General features: G+C 44.9%; 2 protein-coding genes across 3 annotated transcripts in view; both read right to left on the bottom strand.

Annotated features, from left to right (window-relative positions):
- The window catches only part of cox4i1 (cytochrome c oxidase subunit 4I1), a 117,860-nt gene extending 113,986 nt beyond the window's left edge, over nucleotides 1–3,874 (bottom strand). The window contains exon 1 of the mRNA XM_085762693.1: nucleotides 3,852–3,874. Coding sequence (XP_085618819.1) covers nucleotides 3,852–3,859 — 8 coding nt within the window. The 5' untranslated portion in view covers nucleotides 3,860–3,874. The remainder of the gene's footprint in view (nucleotides 1–3,851) is intronic.
- The window catches only part of gse1b (Gse1 coiled-coil protein b), a 166,644-nt gene that overhangs the window by 103,201 nt on the left and 44,299 nt on the right, over nucleotides 1–19,144 (bottom strand). For both annotated transcript variants that reach the window (XM_085762649.1, XM_085762657.1), the window contains exon 2: nucleotides 12,233–12,380. In XM_085762649.1, the coding sequence (XP_085618775.1) occupies nucleotides 12,233–12,380 (148 nt within the window). The remainder of the gene's footprint in view (nucleotides 1–12,232; nucleotides 12,381–19,144) is intronic.

Consider the following 19,144-nt stretch of genomic DNA (forward strand, 5'->3'; position numbering starts at 1 on the left):
ACACAGATTCTCTCCTCAGAGGAAGATGATGAATTTTATATAGAAAATAATATGCACACACACACATACACACACACAGCTGAATAATGAGGAACAGAAAAGGTCTATGTATGCATTTCCCTCTTGATGTATACATGAGTGTCAATGAGTCACTGATAATGACAGCACAGTATACACAGCTAGGCCCTGCACCTCTGTTCTGCTGCAGCTTCATCTGTCACTGCTGCTGTCACACTTCAAAGCCCAAAGCATATTGAGCTGTTTTTCATTTCTAGTAAAAGCAGAGTGGGAGGAGATCTTTACTGAAAGCCTGGAGGAAGCTCTATTAAGTCTCAACTGTTCTTTACCTGACAATCCTTTAACATCAAGAAATGACAAAGCCTTCTTCCCAAAACACAACACCCTCCCCACACCCTCAACACACACACACACACACACACACACACACACACACACTAACACAGTCCCCTGACAATTCCTTCCCAGCAGGCTCCACTCAGCCTTTATTCATTTTTTATATATCACCTCCTGTGAGTCTATTGCTTGGCACGCAGCAATCGCTGCACTTAACCCATTATGCTAGGTAACGCTCCCCAGAACGGTCGCTCCCTCCCCGGGATAAATTATTAACTTCCTCCTCATCCCGCCATTTATCACTGAGCCCCATCGAGCAGAACGGGAGAGCCATTGCTCATATCCATGGCAACAAGGGCCCATTTGTGCAGCAGTTGGATGCTGCTGATCATGAGCAGAGAAATGAGGAAGAGGAGGAAGAAAGAAGACAAATAATACCTGCTTTAATCAAGCTCTCTATTGTTAGCATCCGATGCTGCTCTTCTCTTTACACATCTTCCACCACCACTGTTATCTTTTTTTTTTTTTTTTTACAACCTCTATGTGCCACCCGGCTCCTCTCGCCTTATTCACGCCACCCAGCCCTCTGCTCAAGACTGAGATGGCAGCGGTATGGGTAATTAGATCAGAGCTTTTCTCTTGTCTCCATGGAGATGAATCATACAGTCAGGGTGACAGTCTGAGCTTTAGCGCTACGCGGTAACCTAATCAGAACGTTTGAACCTCAGCCAGAGCGGCAACATAACCTAATAATACCAACATGAACCTGCAGTGACCTGCATCCCAGTGCACAGCAGTGCACACAGACAGGGGTGACAAGCAGGCCTGGTTAAACACACCGGGTCACATCCCTGGATGTGCTTGTGTGCGTGTCAGTGTGTGTGTATGTGTGTGTATGTGCGTGAGCGAGTGTCTAAGCTTGAGAGATGGGCCTCACAGGTGTCCTAATTCATGAGCAATCGCAGCTCATGAATAATTAAATGCAAAATGCAAATGTGTTCCTTTGATCATTTACATTCATGTCTAACAGCATTAATTAATCAAACAAACCTTTTCTTTATCCCCAGTAGAATAGAAAAAAACAAAAAAACTGAAAAACACTAGCAGTCAGAGCACACACACACAGAGAGAGACACACAACTAGACAAGTATAAAAAAGAAAATCCCACACAGTAAACAAGTTTACTAATCACACCATTTAGCCACATCTGAAGAAACAAAATTCTGTGTACTGAGCCAGTTAGCATGACTCAACCTTGGACCAACCACATGGTGAAGGTGACTTAGTATCTCTTCATGTGAGATTACTCTAATCTCCTCTAGTAGCTACACCCACGGAATACTAATAGAGTTTGCACAAAAAAAAAAACACAGAGTGATGTAAGCATAAGCTCTGTGGTGAACGATGACCAGGTGTGTTTGTGTGATAGTACGAACCCTGTGTTGTTGTTGTGTCTCTCTAGCGAAGACAGGTTGTACTGTAGCCTCTGCTGCAACATGCACACAATATACATACTGTAGACACAGGCACACACAAACTAACAGGTACTGACTTACTCACACACATAAGCATAAGACACAATTCAAAGAGAATCAGGCTTTGGTTCTCCTGTTAGTGCGAGACAGATGGTTGCTAATGGCTCTGATGGATAGCACAATCACACATGCAGACACAAATACACGCTGAAAAGACACACAAATCGCAGCAGCCTGATCAGGATTTCATAGGCTTTACGATAGACTCGCTCTGAGAGATGGACCTTATAAACAGCCACTCTTCAGCTGACCTCTTGTTTATAGCAACAGTATCACACACAGAGGGAAAACTCATAAAGACGGAAACAGATCTGCTTCCTCCGTCTCCCTATCTCTCAACATCTCTGTCCCCCTCTCTCTTGTCTCATGATTAGCGGTCTCTCCTCCTTTGCCTAACCTGCAGCCTTGCCAAACCTGCTCCTCTCTTTTTCCCCTAATAAGTGCGGTTGCATGCACTGCACACTTGTCGAGGCCTAATTCCACACAAACACGGACTCCAATACATACACCGCTGAACTCTTTTAACTCCCTGCCAGCTCCACTCCCCTCCTGTCACACCTTTCTGTCATCAATTTCTCCTCAGTAACAGAGAGAGGTACGCCTGACTTATGGAGGACATCAATATCTCTGTCATAAAGGTGAGGAGGGAGGGGCGCACATCTTGGGCTTCCTTTAGGACACCTCGTAAAGCTAAATGATAGTTGAAGGGGACCAGAGACGGAGGGGAAGGCGGGGGAAAGAGTGACGGAGGGAGGAAAAGCGACTGCCGGTTGTTAACGTGATGGCAGGGGGCTGTAAATAACCACGATACAGATGTACGGCATGTGTGTGGCGTTTGCGTGTGAGGTATGTCTGTGTGTCGACGGTAGCATTAACAAGGTTAAAAAGGACTGTGTGATCACCTGCTGAGTGTGTGTATTTGGTGATTTATGATGGGGCATTGTCGCCAATGTGTATTATCCACCGGCTGATCCCACCAGGGGATTTATGCTAACTGCCAGTGTCCGAAGCGTCTCTAACGCTGGGCTGTAAATAGCTGTCCATCTCCACTGACATTGCCAAACTGTCCATAAACCTGTCACCCAGGACAGTTTCAGTCACACAGGACTGGAACAGGCTGAGCCGCTATTAAACTATCAGTTTACACTGAGACGGGAGGAGTAAATGTGAAGCGTGTATGTGGTGGAGTGTGTGTGTGTGTCATGCTGAAAGAGTGTGGTGCGAGGGCGGGCCATTGTGTGCATCTAAATATTCATGATGCAGTGAAAGCGGACAGGTTGACACCAGTTGAGATTTCCTGCGGTTATTGTAAACAGATATATTGCACTCTGGTTAGGCCTCTGACATGCACACATGGAGCCGTATACAGACACATTTGCTGACACACATACACACACGGAGAGGTGCTTCAGAATGTGGTCAATGAGTCAGTGTTGAACTGAAGAGAGGATCAATAGAGCTGAGAGTGTTTGTGCACCTCTTGCCCCCCTCCTCCCACATCTTCTATGCCTTTTTTGAGATCTATCTCTTTCTTGCTCTTCATCTCTCCTTCTTCCATATAAAAAAAAACAAAACAAACCTCCACACATCAGAACTGCAGCCTTTACGACAGGGCAAGAAAATCTCACAAAAGACGAGAGCACATATCTGATAGATCCCTCTGCAAGTGTGATATCGGTCGTCGGAGCTGTGTGCATGTGTCTGGACGTGTCCCAGAGGCTGTGTTCATTCTGCTGCGGGAGATCTATGTCTGGTGACTCCAACTCACTGGCACCCCACCAGCAATAGCCTGGATGTGATAGGCAGATGAAAAGAGAACAAGGCAGTGACAGAACGACAAGCAGAGGAGAGGCAGTGAGAACATGTAAAGGACAAAATGCTTTCTTCCCTGGTTGGGAGCATCTCATTTTTTCTCATTAGGGGAACTCATCTGAGCTCAGAGGATAAAAGGAGGACTGATAGCCAGCATTTCTCTCTCACTCCATCTCTCCTCTCCCCCTTTTTCTCCCACTGTGCACATGCCACCTAATTAATTACACCCTACCATCGCATTGCTACAACAACCACTGCCGGCTAATTAACAGTACGCCTCAATCATGACCCCACTTCAAGGGTTCTGGATGTGTTTGTGTGTGTGAGAGAGATAGAGAGCTGGAGGAGGAGGATGAAGAGTATATGTGTGATGTGCTGTGGGGAGAAAGAAAAAAAAGCAGCAGGAGAGAGGAAGACAGAAGAGGAGGTGGGGCAGAGTGATTGAAAGAAACAAATGGATGAAATGCATGCAGCTAACAAGAAGTGGTACAAAACTGCAAAGGTAAGAAGGAATGTAGAAGTGAGGAGATGAGCTCTTTGATCTGACAGACAGATGCTGAAGAGAAGACAGGAAAAAGGAGGCCAGGAGACGGATGGAGCACCTCCTCTCCACGCCCAGCTGGACTCTATCAGCCAGGCTGGAGCCAGAGAAACTGGTGGGGAGTCCCGACTATGGGGTGTCTCACCCTGGACACATCACTCCCAATCCTCCTTGAGTCTGCCTGAGCCTGGCCAGACCTCAGTGCTGCTGCAGCCTGCTATACGCCAGGCTCCACGGCTCCTACTGCCCCAAACACACTCATGCTGATCATATCAGGAAGAAAAATGGAGGGAGGCTGAGCCCAGGAAAACACACACATGGGCTGTACAAGCTGGAAACCACGTACACCACATGGAACATCCTCATGGTTGAATTGAGAGCGAGGGAAATGAAGGGAGAGGGATGGAGAGGGAGGGAGCTATAATTTGTTTAGTGTATGTGATTGAATTAGTGTCAGGGTCATATTATTCTTCACCCACGTCACACACACGGAGAACTCAAGCCCAGTGGGGCAATCACAGCATTAATAGTGCTTGACTGGGCCTACACACACTCTCTCTATCACACACACACACACACACACAGACACAGACACACACATACATACATATACACATTTCCTGTGTATCTGCTAAACAGTTTATGTAGAGAGAAAATGAGGTGGAAAACAGAAGAGGGAGACCACAGAGGAAGTAAAAATTTACGAGGATGGGAAAATATAGATGAATGAAGATGCATTAATGAGATAAAACTGTTACAGTTTAACAATGGTCAGAGTTTTTAACTAATTAGTGAGCTAAATGCTAAGCACTAAATCAATATCGTTAAAGTCTTTACAGAGAAACAAGTAACTACTGTACTGTACCACTGTAAATACATTGAGAAATGTACATATAAAAATGCACGTGAATTAACATATCTTGCATCTAGTTCTGCAACCGCAAAATAAGCCTGTGCTGCCCTTGGCACAAGATAAAACCCACATATTTCATCTTGCTAAATAAAAAGACCTGTGAAATAATTTTTGCTGGGGGTGACCGTGACTACCAGGAGAAAGAAATAATAAGGTCAGGGAAGTGAAAAGAAGTAATTTGAAGATGTATTCCTGTGAGGTAATTGGAAATTGTTAATTATATGTAGTCATTGATCACAAGGGATTTTAAACAGCTTCGAAGAAAGGCAGGACAGGATAAGTCAATATGAATTACTAGTAAAAACAACACTCACAAACCAAGGTGGGTGAAGGAACAGGACAGAAAAGAGGTGAAGGTGTTCCTAAACGCTCATTTTCATGCTGGTGGTGCTCAGTCACACTGAAGTAAATACATCTATGGGCTGACCAAGCTGTCACAACACACATTCAAATATAACCCCTTCAACATTTGCTGTGATCCATTTTTAAAATCATATATTATTATGACATATTAAGGTATAATCATGAGACAAGTGTTCACATTTCCTTCCTCTCTTGTGATGTCATAACAATGCCATGATTGGGAAAAGCTGACATTTAGATACTGCCATAAGAGCAACATAAATGGAAATCGTAGCGGAAAAAGGGACGAGGGACAGAAAGAAAGAGTGAGAGTGAAACAGAGTGTACTAGTAATGGGCCAACAGCAGAGTAGAGAGGCCATGTTCACTGTCAGCCATTAACATGGCCAGGACTAAATTATTCACTGCACTCTGTCACCTTACACAAGCCTGGGCTAACTCAGACTAAAGAGGGCCGCGCGTGTGTGTATGTGTGTGCATGTATGCGTGAGTGTGCATGTGAATGAACAGTGGCTTGTAGAGAAGGATTCCTTTAAAGACGGGGCTCAGTGTTGCCATCCTGTGGCTAGAACAAGTAAGATACTGTGTACAAGCCATTTCTATTGCTCTCAGACACACACACGCGCACGCACACACAGACTGGAATACGAATATGTCTTTAAATAAGTCTGAAAAACCTGCATGTAAAAAGGGTACAAGCTCTAACCTTTAGATGGCCTTAATGTGCGGTAGCAAGCACAGACCTACATAAACATTCAAGCACATAAACTGTGCAAACATAAAACGACAAGGAGGAGGAACAGAGAACTGTTTTGTGTAGAGGAAGTTGATTTCCATGCAGCCTGCTGGTTTACTATGGAACTGGAGAGGCTGGTTAGCAGGAGCAGCTGGGCAAACAATACAACCTCACCTGGAGTCATTTACATGGATTGTGTGCGTAATCGTGTGTGTATGTATGAGTGTGTGTGTGTGTGTGTGTGTGTGTGTGTGTGTGTGTGGTTGTTATGTTGAGAGGGGTGTCTCCTGTTGCTGCTCTTCTTCATCATGTTCCTGAAAGTGCCGTTGGCAAGGAAACCAGAGGGGGAGAGAGAGAGAGAGAGAGAGAGAGAGAGAGAGAGAGAGAGAGAGAGAGAGAGAGAGAGAGAGAGAGAGAGAGAGAGGCATAAGAGATAAGTCAAGGAGCACAGTTTCGGGTAAGAGCAACACGAAATAGGGAAGAAAAGGGAGACGGATGAGAGGAAAAATAAAAGCAGGGGATCTCGGAAAAGAATGGCACAGGGCGTTTGGCAAGGATGGGATGGGTGTGTATGTGTTGGAGGTGGGGGGGGCAGCAGTTAACAGAGGGGAGGCAAAGAGCATGTGACAGTGTGACCCATGCCTCCCACTGACAAGCTTTATTACAGTCCCACCTGCAGCGAGACAGCAAAAAGCACTTAGCCTCAGCCAAGTCGCCTGACAGTGGAGGACAGTCAGAGAGGGAGGAGAGGAGAGAGAAAATGAAGGATCGAAGAGCACAAAGAAAGGAGGAAGAGAGGGTGGTGGTGGAGACAAGGTGGATGATCGACGTCATGGGGTAGCAGAAAGGTATGAAGAGGAATGGAGATGCAGTATAAACAAAGGGAAAGAGAGAAAGACGAGAAAAAGAAGAGATATTGATCAAATTTAGCTGTTCAAGCATCTACACTTTTTCTTAACTTAACATCATGGTGCCGCATTGCTGTAAGGTTGCCTTATTTTGTCCATCTCTTGGCAAATCAAACACACACAACACAGCTTGCAGCCAGCTCAGTGAGCAGACAGTGAGGCTTAATCCTCCTTGAACACCTGTTTCCTGGTGAATGTAAGGTCAAAGGTCAGAGCCTGGAGGTCTCTCACAAAGTGGTCATCTTTTTGAGGGCTGCTGCTGAAACATGTCTGTAACCTGACCTCTCTGCTCTACACTGACTCCTGACCTCATATCAGGTGGCCTCATAGTCCTCAACATGGCTGCTCCCACATACACAAAAGGATTTTCTTTGCTCCCTGCAGCACATAGTACTATACAATGCATAGTACTAATGCATACTTACAGTATATATACGTATGTGGGTGCGGGTGTATGTTCGTCTGTGCACATTCATCCTAAGAGCACACACTCTCAGATGCTATTTGCTGTCATCATTTTGTGCAATTCTCTCAATCCATGAGAAGGAAATAATTAAGGATGAAATGAAGAGAGGTTTATTACTTCCTGAACGGCGACAGCTCGCATCTATTAGCGCTCCAGCCTGCTGATGTATCTGCTGATGAGCTATAGCCAAGTAATGACGTGCTCCGCTGGCTGTGAATCTATAGGTCTCTCCCCAAGTCTACTCTTTCTGGCTTCCAGGCTCTGGATGGAAAACCACAGTCACTAAATCAAACCCATCCGGAGAGAAGACGAGAGCAACAGCGAGAGAGTAAGAGAGGGGGAGAGAGAGGCAGAAAAAGAATATGAAGGGGAGGGGGCTTACGGCCTGTTTCTCAGCCTTTTGGGGAGAGGAATGTGTTGGAAAGGGTACAAATCAACCAGGAGTGACTGCACAATAAGGTCAGTGTGACCAGAGGAGAATCATGACTCAAATGCTAGACACGCACAAACACACACGCACACAAACAAACACATTAAACACACAAATGCAAACACAGTGAGTGATTGAGTCAGGGCATAACCCCATGCCCACCCTGTGAGCGGCTAATAACCGTGGCACGGTGCCAAACCCACTGTCTCCTGACTGATTTCCCCATGCCCGCCAGGACTGGCGCCACACTGCAGAACAGAGCTCTGTTTCTCAAAAATCCTGTGATCATTACATTACTGAATTACTCAAATAGATGGATGAAAAAAACAGCCACGCATGCAGGCTATCCGGCTCGTTTGCCCCCTGAAGAAAAGATGTAGCGGAACAGACAATGGGAACACTGTGGATTAATATTTTGTTTGTTGAGACTGCTTCCCCTCACTTAACACACACTCAAACACACCTCAACGCCCACTCTGCTGGGCTGGAAAAAGAGGGCAGTGAGGTGGCACTCTGCCAAGCGTGGTGCTGCCAAGGGACTCGGTATACCCTGGTCTCCAGTGGCATTTTAATCACACACACATACACACACACACTTCCATCTGCTGTGCTTCATGGGAGCAGTGGCAAGCTTGTCACTGTCATTCGAAGTTAGCCCACCCTCCTGCCCTCCCTACTGAGGGCGACAAAAGAAAAGAAGAAAAGAGAGGGAGCAGAGGAGGGGGAGCAAGCAGTGGCATTCCTCTCCATCCCTCCTCTGTCACCCTCTCTCTCTTTCTGTGTGTTCACAACACAACCCCCCCCCCCCCCCCTTGCCTCTCCATTCAGTGTCCTTGTCCTTCTTTCACCATACCTTTCCTTCCCACCTCAGCACACTACTCCTGTCATCCTTCAGCTGTATTCTTCCTGGCACTGCTCCTCTCACCTCACCACCTGCTGACCTGTTCTCAGGGATGGGCACCTATAATCACCCTCTCTTGGACAAACAGTTCCTCATTTAATGTGTGTGTATGTGCAGAATATGTGCTGTCCATACATGGCCCCTTATGGATTGAACCCGACTGCTGTGTTCTACATGCAAGACTCTTAATGCAAAATGTTAACCACAACGGCAAAAGCAACAGCTCAGACATTGATCCTCCTCCCGGGCAAATGAGAGTTGCCAGATATTGGGAATTACCCCCCCTCTGTGCCCCAACCAGCACCCACACCCCCATCTTCAGTGGTGCTCTATGCTCCCACGGTGGGTAATTGTAATTGTATTGAACTGGCCAGCAGCCAAGCGCACAAGACTGCCAAGCCTGCCAAGTCCAGCTGTGCCGTTGCAATCAAAACACACTCACAGCTTTTCTCAAGACAATCACATCAGCAGCATGTGTAATTCAGTGACCAAAAAAAAAAACAAAAAAACATAGCAAAGACATACACAGAGGCACACACAAACATAAACATACATGTCTGTAAACATACTTGGTTAGTATGACAGGATTGAGAACAGAGGACTGAAACAATAGAGGGGGGGGGGGGGGGCAAATGTTGAGAAAAGGCTGAATTCACAGTGATAGATGCTGTGGTAGTGCAGGCAAAGAAGAGCGTAATGCTAAAAATGTCCTTACCATACATTCTGCCCCTCATATTAGACGTGTCTCTCTGCTTAGTCCTTCACCACTAATAGTGATGTATTGACCATGTGGTTGTTTTGAGTCTGACAAGTGATGTATGACAAGCTTTTGGTGCATGTCTTCATGGGTCAACCCAGATGTTGCATCGTCTCCCTTATAATCTAATTCCTGTCTGATGGAGGATTGCGATGAGAAGGGATATGTTTGGGCATTTTAAATGAATGGAAATTGTTTGAATGTCTGTTTTTTTTTTAAACATTTCTGATCTGGGTGTATTTTAAAATGTCTATCTCTGACATACTTCTCACAAATGCGAATATCTCTTTAACCAAATGGTGCAATGTGAAAGTGCACATCCTTCCTCTCTCATACACCTCTGGTCAAAGCAAACATTCAAAATAGAGCTGCAACCATTAAAGCATTAAATATTCACACATGCACAATTAAAAACCAGCAGAGAGGAGACTGCTGTGGACAGCAGGACTGCGTAACTGCAACTGTCTCAACCTATCAGCCTGTCCCTATAGCCTCACTGGAGCTGTTACATAGGGACCCGTTTAATGATTTAAACACAGCAGTCTTGAGATCATGACTGATTGTGAACCTCTCTACTCCATTTTGTGTGAACACCACAAGCGTGTCTTGTGTCACGTTTCTAGCCTGAGCGGAAGAAATGGGCCGTGTCATGTCAGTGTGAGCCACAGCGCAACACACATGATGGAGAGCACTTAAATAACTCATGAAACCTTGTTCTCAACCCACACTAGACCACTGGGAGGACCGTTCAGTCTTCTTCATGTACGTGTGTATCTGTGGGTGTATGGTGGCCGACTTTGTCACGACTGTTTAACCAAGTGCCTTTAAGTGTGTTGTGGTTGAGCTAGTGTGCCTGTGGTGTGTGTGAACGTGTGTGTGTGTGTGTGTGTGTGTGCATCCGTGTGTGTGTGCAAGCGAAGTGTTGGGTGGGTTCATTTGGAAAGAGAGCTTGAGATGAGTTTCTGTAAATGACAGGGGGGCCCTCACGGCTAAACAGAAATAGCCTCAGAGAAAAAGAAGCCTGTGCGGGAAAGAGCTGAGAGCAGGAGCGACAGATAGAGCAGCGAGGAGACAGAGAGAGAGAGACAGAAAAAGTGAACAAAAGGATGAAAAGTTAAGACAATTAAATTGACAAAACTCCTGTGTGGTGTGAATGTTTGTGTAAAAAAAAAAAAAAAAGCCAAAGAGAGAGGGAATAGACGCCCAGTGAAAAGGCAGTCCAGCTACGCTGATAAGAGGAGACAGCAGCACTTTCCACATAAACGCACTGAGCTCCAAAACCCACTGTAGTGATGGACTCCCTCGGGGCATGCTCACTCACACACACACACACACACACATACATACAGTATACACACACGCACATACACACACACACACACACACACACACGCACATACACACACATCACTTATTTTTTTCTGTCCCTGCCTGCTTCATCATGACATCTTCTACCTCATCGCTCAGTTTCACTTTGTCACTTCCACCCTTTCCTTTATCAGCATCCATATATACAATATATACTGGAATAGCATAGCATCATAGCATAGCATAGCATAGCTAGATAGATAGATAGATAGATAGATAGATAGATAGATAGATAGATAGATAGATAGATAGATAGATAGATAGATAGATAGATAGATAGATAGATAGATAGATAGATAGATAGATAGATAGATAGATAGATAAGTGAGATATGTGTTCAAGCATGTGCATCTGTGTATAGGTTGTGTGCACAGGTTTGGTTTGCTGGATTCTTTGTTTGATAATGAATAGCAGTTGTTATCAAACAATACAGTCAAAGCAGGGTGAAGAGGTCAAATCCTCTGCACATTTGCAAAACAAACTGCAGGGAAATTATTCTCATCTGCCCTGCCCTCATACAAGTTGTACAGGTTGACGGTTGCAGTGCCACAAAAAAAGAGTTGATCTAGTTTCTCGTCAGAGGGCGACAGGTGTTGTAGGTAGTTATGTACTGATCAAATAAAATGGGGACATGGGAGAGCGGTAGTTACAAGAGGAAGATGTGTTAGGAGACATGATAGAACAAGTCAGAAAAGAAAAACTCAAAAGGAATTTAGCCACTCTTCAGTCTCAGTGATTAAACTGCCTCCGACCTCATCATAGTCACTGCAGGGGTGTCACTGCTTCCTGTGCTGCTGCACAGCAGAGTCAGGAGAACACCTCTCACAGGAGGAAGGAAGCAGAGATAAGATGGCCGCTAAGTGAAGCCATATATTCTGGGGCTATGGTTCATTCTTGCTTCTACTAAACCAAAGCCTCTATTACTGTACATTCTCTCTTGGAGGTGTCACAGCAGCACAGAGAGACAATATCAAGAAATGCTATATAAAACCGTGAATTACGCTACAAAAGGTTGGAGAACAGGGATTTATTTTGCTTGGATGTGTGTTAAGTGAAATGCAGAAACCACAAAGAAAAAAACAAAACACAGAAAATTACAACAACAACATTATAGACTGTTCTCTGGCCTCTGGGAGAGCAATACTCACTGGGAAGTGGACGGTCAGCTTGGTCAGACTTCTCTGGCTCTGAGGTCACTGAGCGAGATAGAGTGCGGTCTCCTGCAGGTTGTGAGGGCCCTGACCCCGAGTCCACCTCCTTACTGGGTCCAGCCGCAGCCTCAGTCACAACACCGGCCTGAAAAACAGAAAACATAATGAACATCCTTAGTGGTTCATGCAGAAGGAACAGAGGAAGAATCTCTGCAAAATGAGTGCATCTTTTTGTAGGAGAGAAGTGGAGTCCATTAATTAACCTCTGAATCAATGAGTAACTTCAATACAAATCACAGAGATTAATTACCAACAACCCAACATACAGATTCTGATTCCCTTAAAACTACTCTTGAAAATGTTTCCGACTCTCGTGACCAAAGTCCAACCATTACTGCGGCTATAACCTCCAATATTTGCATCATAACCAAATCTAAACAATAAAAATAGACCAGATATTGTAAATATAGCAATTAACTGCTGATCTAACTCCGTCATTGTTGCAGCCATTTTTAGCTGCTGTCACCGTGCTCAGATTTCTGCTATAAAAAGACAACAACTAAAGGGGATGCAGCGCTGGGTGAAGCTGTGTCCCTTCCCTGAAGTGACAGAGCCAGAAAACAGACAGACAGACAGAATCAAAGACGGAGAGAAACAGAGAGAGAGAGACTTTTCCTGACAGCCCAAGTCTGCTTGGATGTACTTTACTGCGCTCCCCTCCACAGCTGAATAGAGGAAAAGAGGGATGAGGCTTCAGGAGTGAAACAAGCTGACCATGAAAAGAAGAGGGAGAAGCAGAGGGTGGCTGTCAGCGAGGAGAGAGAGAGAGAGAGAGAGAGCAGTGGAGGAGAGTTTAAAAGAGGCTGTGATGGCTCCCTCCATTGACGAGTAGCAGAGAGACAGGCAGGGGAGGTGCAGCGCATCTTAAGACAAAAAGGCACCCTGGGCTTATGAAATATACATAGCTCTCAGCTGGAGACAGAGACACAGAGCGACAGAGCAGGAGGGCCCTGAAGACTGACGAGACTCTACTACCCCTCCTAAACACACACTGCTAAAAATAAAACACACAGACACATTCCTAATGACTTCTCATGAGGAGCCAGGGGGAAGTAGTTAGTGCTTTTTTTTTCTCTTTTTTTTTTAACGTTCCTGTGTGTGCCTGTGCTTACATTCACACGCACGCACATTGGTGAGCATCAAGGTGCATCACTGCTTCCTGTTACAGTTACAGACTGAGTGGGAAAAACCACAATAGTAACAATGACACAAAAACCGACAAGTATTTTGGCTGTTGGCCTATATGTAAATGCACCTGCTGGTCTGGGGGATTTTTTTTTTCTTTTTGTGGTTGGAGGTTTATTTCAACTGCCTCTTCTCTGACCTGCCCACCTGCCCTCTCTTCTAGCCCCAACAGCTGCTTCTGCCACAGCAGCAGTTAAAAACCATTTAAACAGACCTCACTTAACAATAACATCACCCTTTGTTCGAACTAACGATTCACCTCTCCCACACTCTCCTGAAGTATTAGGATTCTCATGCAAGTGCATGCGTGCGTGACTGGGTTTGTCCGCCTATTTGCTTTGCTTATCTTATCATCCTCATCAGGTGTGTTTATGCTTCCCCTAACATTTCAGGTGTAAATAAAAAAAAGTGCATCTAAATAGTCATGTCTGAGCCTGGAGATTACATCTACTCTAGAAAACAAACCTGCTTACATGTTGTCTAACCTTTTCCGTCTACTGCTTTTTTCTTCCAGCCGCCTCGCTGACTATCCTCCTCTGTCTTTTGAACGGTATTGTAGTATTGAACTCTCCACAATGTACATGCAATTGTGAAAAGAGAAGGTGACTAAAAAGGAAACAGTGTCTGGGTCAAGGCCGCAAACATTTGTAATTTAATTACTGCGATTGCTTCTCTCATCCTCTAAAGCAGATGGCAGAGAGTAACACTTGACATATTGGTCTTAAAGAACAAGCTGGAAGCCAAGATTTGATGGCACAAATGTAGCTGTTGCCATCATTGCTCTCAAATGACTCACTTTGCCCATATAATTGGGAAGAGCCGTGATTACTTAAAGCATGTTATTGCTCAATGGAGTATTATTGTGGGTACAAACATTAGGTAGTAGTCTACAGCTGAGGACTATAGCAATCAACTTGTCAATCTTTGTGAAAGTTTAATTAGATTGCAATGCACAAATTAATATACTATAATAATACAGCTACTAGAAATTATGTTTATACAATTTAACTTCAACAGCAAATTTGTTAATACTATAATAACTGCCTGAAATGATTCCAGATGCAGCATGTGTTGCTCGGTTTCTGATGGGTAAAGTGCTGACATGTATTACCATGTTACACTAATATAGTAACATGCTAACATTTGCCCCCAGACTTTGTTAAGGACCTTGAAATTTGACAAGATTTTGTTCCTGTATCTGTAAAAATTAAAATATAAACCTGCTAGAGGTGCTAAGAGTAAATGTCAGGGGATAATCAAAGTGAGGATGTTCATCCTCTGGGAACAATTAATAATTTCTTGTCAATCTATTTAATTGTGCAATATTTCAGCTTCAAAGTGGTGGACCAACAAACCAGCTACTGAATGGGCAAAGAATGGCAAAAATAAGAAAATGTGTTCCTTTGTGATTCCACAGAAGGTTAGATAAAACTATGAAATAACTGTGTTACTGCTTTTCGTTCATGTGCACACCCATGTTGATATATGCCCTGTGAATGGAACAGCAATGGACCGGGGACATGTAAAATGGAGTATAAGAGTCAGGAGGTGAAATGAGAAAGATCTACAGAGGTAGTACTAATTGAGGTTAATTCCACAGTTCAGCATCATCATCTCTAATCGGTAAGGAGGTAGATGGTAATGGATGATGCCGCAGGACACGGAGCAAGAGCCTGTCAGCCAAAATCACGCAGCAGTGCCGAGTACTGGATGCCCTCAAAGGATCAGAAGACATTAGCAGCTCGGTGCAGATCATGATAGGAAGCTGCAGATAAAGCGAGAGGCTGGAGGGGCCTGCAGGCTGGCACGGGGAAAAGTGTGAGTGCTCATGTGGGTTTAGAGAGAGAGAGAGAGACTTGTCAGTCAAGACAGTCACAACCACTCTAGTCATCTGCCTGTCTCAACCCACATCTCACCTGTCAACCTCTTAAAGCACTGCTGACATCCTCTTGTGCGCACACACACCCTGCTCTGGGGCTTAGTGTAACTTCCTAGTGGTGACACACAGTGAGTGATGAGGGGATACGCATGCACATCACCCACAAACACAAGCACCCTCAAACAATTACTCTCTCTCTCTCTCTGTCTCTCTCTCACACACTCATTGTGACCTAACCCAGGCCTCTTCAGGGACAAGCTCTTTCATCACAGCCGTGCCCGTCGATACTTGAGCCCTGCACAACATCTGCACACACCTACCAGATTCATTAAGGAGGGGGACGGAGTCAAAAAGCAAAAGGACACATCAATAAACAGAGGAGGTGGCCACACATGTGTGTGCGCGCACGTGTCACCGGGGGGCAGGGCCATCCATAAACACTGCTGACAGTCTAGACAGGAAATACACTTGAGGATGTCGATAAGTTAGTCAGTGGGGGTGAAGAGAGATCAATAGGAACACCGGATGATGTCAGTGGCTGCAGATGAGATCACCTGAGGAAACTAAGGATCTTCATATGAAGAGTTACTGTAAGATGCTGCATTTACTGTATTATCACAGCGTGCTCCATATAAGGATGAGAATAAGACCAGACACCAGGAAATTATAATTTCATATAAAAATCCTTGAAATACCCCTCCACAAACCAGCTTAAAAGTCGAGTAAGACTGAGTACAGAGTTTTAAAGGACCTTCAAGCAAAGAATTATGTAATTATTCTTCGATATCCTCTGGTACCAATCCTTCAGTATGCTGGCATTACAAGTTGAGTCACTATTGTGTTACATCATTTTTGTGAGGAGAGTTGCACAGCAGATGTTCATTCATGTGAAAATGTCATGGATTATAACTCGAACATTGTTGTGAGTAAATACCTCCAGAAGCGTACTGTGATTCTACCTTCAGATTTTGGGGGAAAATGAGGGAGATGAAACTGATTTCACCCACAGGATGTGACTGCCCTATATCACATTGCCTCTCTTGGCATGGTTTTGAGTGCGGGTGCCTGTGTGTGTGCGCACACCCGCGCTGATGTGTGTTTGTGCGTGTCCTCGGCTCGACTGACATTTCCTCAAACGTGGTTGACATTTCCAGGGGATTTGAAGATTTGATCCCTTCTGTGTTTGAAGAGTTGTATGCTGCCCTCCTCACAACAGTGCAGGGAACGCTGCAGCGGAGCCGGCAGCGTGCCCTGCCTTCGGGGCCCTTACTCCACAGCATTTTGTAGCAGCCCGTTCTCACTCACCCATGGTGTGATCAGGAGAAGACCTGCACTATACATTGCTTGCCTTTTAGAGATGACTGGTTCACTGCTTGGTCTTTTACTTAGTCTTGCTGTTTTCCCCTGAGCTGTGGGGTGTTTCTGCTTCTCTCAACTGAGGCAGAAAAGCTATCACCAAAAGATATGAGAGAAGAAAGTAGATAGAGATGGTGTGGGAGGGAGCGAGAGGGAGAGAAACCAAGAAAGTGTGAGAGAGAGAGAGGGAGGGAGAGATCTGTTTCTCCTGCTACAGGCTGGTTAGTGGAGCGAACTGACACAGACTGACATCTCTCTTCCACGGAGGCCGAGTTAAAAAGAGCCTTGCTACTCTTTGTCCATCTCTCTCTCTCTCTCTCTCTCTCTCTCTCTCTCTAACATCCACTCCTCTTACTCTTTCAGCTGTCCTGACCTCCCTCTCTCCTCCTCTCTCTGCTCACCCTGCGGCTCCCATGTCTTGCTTTTTCTGCCTGGATGAAATCTGCAGCAGTCCTGTCCAAGCCTGGGGCTCAAATTACACCCCACCACCCCGTGCTGGCCACACATCCACAATCAAACACACAGACACACACACACACACACACAAATGTACACACATGCAAGCCCATATAGTAGCCACGAGGAGGCCCAGGGCCCAAACACAGGTCAGGTTTGGGTCAGTCAAGGGCAGAAGGACCGAAGCAAGCCTCACACTGTGGCTGATGTGAGGGCAGCTGGAGAGACACAACAAAACAATACACACAAAAAGACGAACACACAGAGATACGTCATGCATGCACCAACTATCCCATCAGCCATCATTAAATTGTAATAGACTTCATACTGTACTAATGTTTACTGAGAAAGAGAGTTTGTACTTTCTTATTTGATTATCTGCATGACTGAAGGGGTAAAATATGCTCAGACAGATACTGCATATACTTGCACAGCTGGAATACCAACCCCACAGCTACAAAATTTAAAATATTATCAGAATTCATCTTATTAAATATTGCTCAACCTGTCTTCGCCTCCAAAGGAAGACTTGCAATTACAGTACAATGCAGCTGGCCATCTCTTATAGCCAAATACATCAAGTACAACGCTGGAACTAATGCTGGACGAGACCTTGGAGCAAGCCACAATTTGCTTCAGTGTCTTGTTAAAGAAATAACTCAGCAAACATTATAATTGCTAATGAGATGCAGCCTGAATCAGCAGTACAAATTAGGTCGAACCACACCTGCTCAGTGCGCACACAAGCTAAAGCAAACTCCCCCGCAGTACAGGATACTGGCAGTCAGCGGATCAGCCAAAGTGGGTGCTGATCTGACCTCAGTGCTCACTATCATCCTGTCCTTCAAATGCCAGTGATCTCGCGGTTGTAAAACATGTGCATCCTGCTAGAGAACAGAGCTCAAAGGGAGGGAAGCACAACATTTGATGTATTGCAGCACATATTTTGCCACTCCCTGGGCCTGTTTGTCCCCAGAAACAGGATGCATTGGTACATGAGCCTCAGTAACTATGTGATACTTTACTGGTCCCTGTAGGGCACATTTTCTTCCCCTGTCATAGCAGCAAGAGCCGAGACATACTACTTCTACAATACCAGTGTATATACGCCTGAAACTGTGCAGTGTCTTTTACACCTGTCTGTTTTATCCCTTGTCAGTTTATCTTGAAAATTCAGAGTCAAGGTTAACAGACAACTATTTCTGAGTTGTCTGAATCGAGACTTGGGCTTCAAACCTAAGAGAGAAGACGCTGGATGGATGTCAGTAAATCAAGAAGAATGGCACCACAGTGTGTCCTTGGGCTAAGTTTCCAAATACATAAATGCACTCAATCTTACTCAGGCTCAGACACAATGCTTTATATACAATAAGTAAGTGCAGACAGGTAATCACTTAAATACGCAAAGACACACACACACACGTGCACACATAGAACTGGTGACGACTGCGAGGCTGCGCTGTTCTCCCAGGTCAGTTGGGAACTCTAAAAGGAAGAGGGTAAGTGCTATCGATTGGCTTCTTCCTGCTTGGCCCAGCTGTCAGAGCAAAAACAAGCTGACCGTTTGACCGTCTACTTTCCAGTGAAGCAAACAACTACATGTGTGCACACTCACTTCAGACACACATGCACACACAAATATAAAAAGGCTTGCCTTCTACAGTATTTCCTCAAGGAATTGGGATACACCTGAGGCCGTCCATTATCAAGTGCTTTCTTGTGCGTGAGAAAAGGAGGTTAGGAGCCATTAAGAGGAGAGGTGCATAAAATTATAATTTAATATGACAATAATTAGCACCAATAGGAGAATTTGTGGTGATTACCCAGTTGGTCAACCTTGCAGTGATCTGTAATTGCCTTCAGCTCATAACTATTAAAACATTAAACTAGTAAAGAAAATAAATGAATTAATAAACACAGTTAATTTTGCCTTTCATTTAGTAAATCGTAGAAACTGACCTGGAGCATCATAG

This window comes from Trachurus japonicus, chromosome 3 (genome assembly GCF_045865225.1).
Source record: "Trachurus japonicus isolate A0001 chromosome 3, Traja_1.0".
NCBI classification, from domain to species: Eukaryota; Metazoa; Chordata; class Actinopteri; order Carangiformes; family Carangidae; genus Trachurus; species Trachurus japonicus.